The following is a 4722-nucleotide window of genomic DNA, read 5'->3' as shown; positions in this document are numbered from 1 at the left end:
GTATACCCACACCCTCTGATAACTTTTCAACCTTGCGTGTGCTCCAGAAGCAGGTCAGAGGCTGTGGAAAGATATTTACCAGCAGTGGGGGAGATATAAAGGCATTCCTTCACTATGAAGGAGGAAAAGACAGTTTAGTTTCATTACATTCGAGTCTATATACTCCAGGATAGGCATACATTCATATAGAATGAGAGAGAAATACATTATTTTTCAGACCAGAGAAAACATTTTCACGACTTTTTTATAAAGTTTTTCCAAACGAATAACAAAAAAATTACAGAAGCAGTGAATTTGTTACAAATTCTATAGGACTTACATTACTACATATATTCTTCACATATTATATATATTATATGCTTTAATAATAGAGAGCTTCTCTATATATAGAAGACCCGGGAGTGAGAGTCATGAGAGTCATGAGTAGGCTCTTCATAATGTTATTATTATTATTATTATTATTAAGTATTGCTTTACTAAAGCATTTGTTTCGATTAGCTTTGATTAGCTTCACTGATCACATCTGAAATTCTTGGAGAGCACCTGAACCACCACCAGCTTAGCTCAGGTTAGTCTCTGAGCCCAGATATTCATTAATATTGCCAATGCCTGTGCACTTTGCACCGTCATATATGACCCCAACATCCCAAATAAGAGATACTTTACCGTCATTTTTATGTAATAATTAAAACATTTTTTGGATACTCTTTCATATTGTTTTTATTTACAGTATATTACCGTCAATTCATGCAATGCGAGTGACACAACATATCACAGATCAGATTATTGTCTCTTTAGACTCAATGGTGACGCTCTATGAGCTATCAGTGCTGTCAGAGAAAAGATTGCTGTGGTTTGGTGTGTATGTGAGTCAACACCTGATTGCATATTATGACTGACAAACACCAACATATGAAAAACATAAAAATAATAACATAAAACTTTTTTTTATTGTAATATTAAATAAACTTAATTTTATTTATTATTGTTTAAAAAAAAGGTTTTTGGTCTCTTTTTGTTTTGTTGATACAATTATTTACATAAATATATAATTTAGAGATCATTTAATTATACAGATAATTAAATAAATATTTTTGTTTTTGTTGAGCAAATATTTATCAATATTTTGTTTATTTTTATACTTTACAATAATTATAAATATATATTTACCAATATTTATGAGAAATTCTTTAACTAATTATAAAAGAATTTTCTCAATAATAATAATAAATAATAATAATAATAATCATTATTATCATCGTTTTATAATTTAATTACAGTTACAGATCGGAAGATATTTAAAAATATACATTAAATTTTTTTTAGAAAAATATATTACAATAATAACACAATCATTGGGAATAATATTTCTTTATATCAATAGCTCTTAAAACAGTAATATTAATATACCTTAAGGTATATGCAATAAAAAGTATCTTTTTGATAGTAAATGAGCGTATATTAGGTTTGAAAAACAAATATAAAAATAATTATTGTGTAATAAATATAACTTCTATAAGTTAATAATAATATCTACAGTACTGTATATGCAATAACAGCCACCAAAATCATATGAATCACTTTATACAGTGTATATAGAAATATTGTTGTGTTATGTTATACTACTGTTAACAATAATTTATAATCATATCAATTAAACATACGATAGATATTTTTATGATAATAATAAATATCTACAGCAAAGCTGTGGCACTGAATTCACCTGAAAAATAATTACAAAACTAAAGTATCATTTACAACAACAACATATACTCTATTTTCACTAAAAATATTTCTAATATATTTTTTGTGTATATCTGTGTTTAAACTCAATTAATTTACAATTTAATTAGTCTCTATATTTAAAAAAAAAATAATTATAATTACATTTATCGCACACATTACACATAATGGCACTATTTGTAATTTATGAATCACTTGGTTTTTTCAGCCTCAGCTATAATAAGTAACAATAATTTGCGCAAAATATATATTTATAAGTTATATATACAGTATATATCATATTTCAATAGTTATAAAATTTAGACATTAAGATTTCGGAGATTTCTTAATAAATTACAAATTTATATATAATATTTTATAATCATATATAAACGTATTAACTAATTTGTCTTATATGAGTCTAACATTTAATATGTTGAGTTCGGCGCTAATAAATTAATTATTATAAATAAATAACATTAATTACTATTATAAATGATATTTATATTTAAATATTATACATATTGTACTAAAATAAATAGAATTAACTATAATAGTTGAGAGAAAAGTTAAATAATTATTATGAAATATTTATAAATTAAAAATTATAGATTACGTTAACTTTTTGTTAGAAAAATATAATTGAAATTAACAACAATTGTTAGCAAATGTTTGGTCAAATTGGACGCCAAATGGCTTTCTTGTTGAGCATAGATGTCATCTCTTCTTTAGTCACAAGTTTTGAACGCTGTGACAGTGAATGTGTTGAGTCAGTGATGTCTTCAAAACTTGAACTACTGTCCGGCAGCTCATACCTGGCGTGAGTCCTCATATGTCTGGTAATCATATCCCTACGACAAGCGGCGTACGGACACTGCGGACATTTATATGGTTTTTCGCCGGTATGTGTCCTCTGGTGAGTACTTAAGTGATCGCTTCGTGAGAAAACTTGTCCGCAGACGCGGCACGTGTATGGTTTGATACCAGTGTGTAATCGCATATGTCTGGTCAACATATCGCTTCTGGCAAAAGATCGCTTGCAAACATCGCAAACGTATGATTTAGCTGTGGCCTCATTTTGGCGGCTGCGGTGGCGACTGGCCATATGTTTAGCCAGTCGATCGTGCAATGAAAACATTTGGCCACAAATCGGACACACGTAAGCAACGTCTGTTGCAGGAGTGGTGTCAGCGCTCGTTATTTTAACTAAAAATTCTTGTGATTGTTTGGCACCGATTGTCGTCGGGATCTCTAAATTATGAGTTGGTGTGTGAGGTGTTGGCGGAGAACTTGCGCTACCGATCGGTGATCGAGGGAATGGTGCGGTGGCCGCAGTCGGAACACTGCTCGGCTCAAACTTAATGGTCGGACTTTGATGATGAGGTCGGGGAGACAGTGAAGGCATACTAAAGAATGTTCTCTTACTTATTGGTAGTAATGACAGTGAGTGCGGGTGACTGTAATGATGTGATGAGACAAGTGTTGGAGGACTGGATGTATCACTTGGTGTTTCACAACTACTTGAGAGGTTGACTGGAGATAAGGGAATGTTAGTTGAAGTGGCAGTCGTTGAGGTGAGACTTTCGGTGATTATGCTTATGAATCGGTCGCCCAAACTTCGGGGACTTTTGATGGACAGATCTAACGGCGAGTCCTGTGGCGTTGACTGGTCTGACTCGAGACTTCCACACTTTCGGAGATTGGTTGGTGGTATAAACAGTGGCTTCGGTATCCATCGGCCCTCACGGACTACAGTTCCTTCAATAGTATTGGTTTGCATTATAATAATTATATATTAAATAGCAATCACTGGATAATTGAGTTGCACTTCATTTATAAGTTTTCAAAATGTTATCAAACAGTTTGGATGTCTCTATGGATCAGTGATATGTCTGTTGGCATCACTTATGGTGACTATTGCGGAGTCACAGCACTCGTCACACACTTTTCAGAAGTGAAACTCAAACTAATAAGACATCAAATATTTGGTGATCCTTGAGATCACTGATTAATCGTAAAGTAGACGAGCAGTCAATTCCTTCTTCTCATTGGTTGCAGACACCGATCAGTCATACCTTACCATTGGTAGCAATAGACTCGTCTTATAGGGAGTGACAGTCAGAGATGGGATCCAATACGAACTTGTCGTTCCTTTTCATACCATACCTCATGTGTTATTTAAATAGTCATCTCTAGACTGTGAACGGGCCTCAAACTACCTGTGCTGATGGTCTGCAAGTATGGCATAAAACATACGGACAAGACTTTAAATTTGCATTACTATTAACTATCACATGTGTATGTCTTTTGATTCATTACATACTGTATTACACATTCATACTCATACCTACAGCACTATGCTTGAGCTAACTGTGCTATCAATACCGTACAATACATACAGTATACCAATACTACACATCATTTCTCATATCATATCTAACTTTTATTAATCAGTCTCACCCTCTCCTCTCCCTCTCAACTAATAATCACAACTATTTTATGACTGCTTTCACTGTCTCTCAATTAAACTCTCTCTCTCTCTCTCTCCAAAAAACATAACATACTTTGGCTTCAAATCGGCTAATATTGTCTAAAGAAAAACAAATCACACAAACAAACAAAAATAACCGTAAATATGTTTGCTTTAGATATTTAAAAAATTAAGATAAAATGATAGATATAGAGATAGACTGATAGATAGAGAGCGATAGAGTTTAAATACAAACTCATTCACGCATTTAGGAAAACACTTGCCATACGTTAGCATTGAATGCAAACATATTTGCAAAAAAAGTTAAGACACTTTAGAGGAGTTCTCATATTAGCTATAATTGCTAATAAATATAAGAGATTTCACTTATAGATTATAAGCACTAATAATATTATTAATAATAAAGACATATTAAGTTCTTATCAATTTTTAATAATAATAATAATAATTAATAAAAATATTAAAAACATTGATAGAGTTACAAACATTGGAGTATCGTTGGACTTAAT

At 31.6% G+C, this 4722-nt stretch overlaps 1 protein-coding gene across 1 annotated transcript; it reads right to left on the bottom strand.

Annotated features, from left to right (window-relative positions):
* Positions 1–2305: 2305 nt before the first annotated feature.
* On the bottom strand, positions 2306–3910 carry LOC128965322 (zinc finger protein 629-like). The gene has a single exon (XM_054311991.1). The coding sequence runs from the start codon at positions 3500–3502 to the stop codon at positions 2399–2401; it is 1104 nt and encodes a 367-aa protein (XP_054167966.1). The 5' UTR covers positions 3503–3910; the 3' UTR covers positions 2306–2398.
* Between the last annotated feature and the right edge of the window lie 812 nt (positions 3911–4722).

Source organism: Oppia nitens, unplaced genomic scaffold (assembly GCF_028296485.1).
Source record: "Oppia nitens isolate AA-2021 unplaced genomic scaffold, nextdenovo-longstitch-racon4-pilon3 scaffold17_pilon_pilon_pilon, whole genome shotgun sequence".
NCBI lineage: Eukaryota > Metazoa > Arthropoda > Arachnida > Sarcoptiformes > Oppiidae > Oppia > Oppia nitens.
The sequence above is the reverse complement of the archived record's forward strand: the minus strand, read 5'-3'. Positions and strand labels throughout refer to the sequence as shown.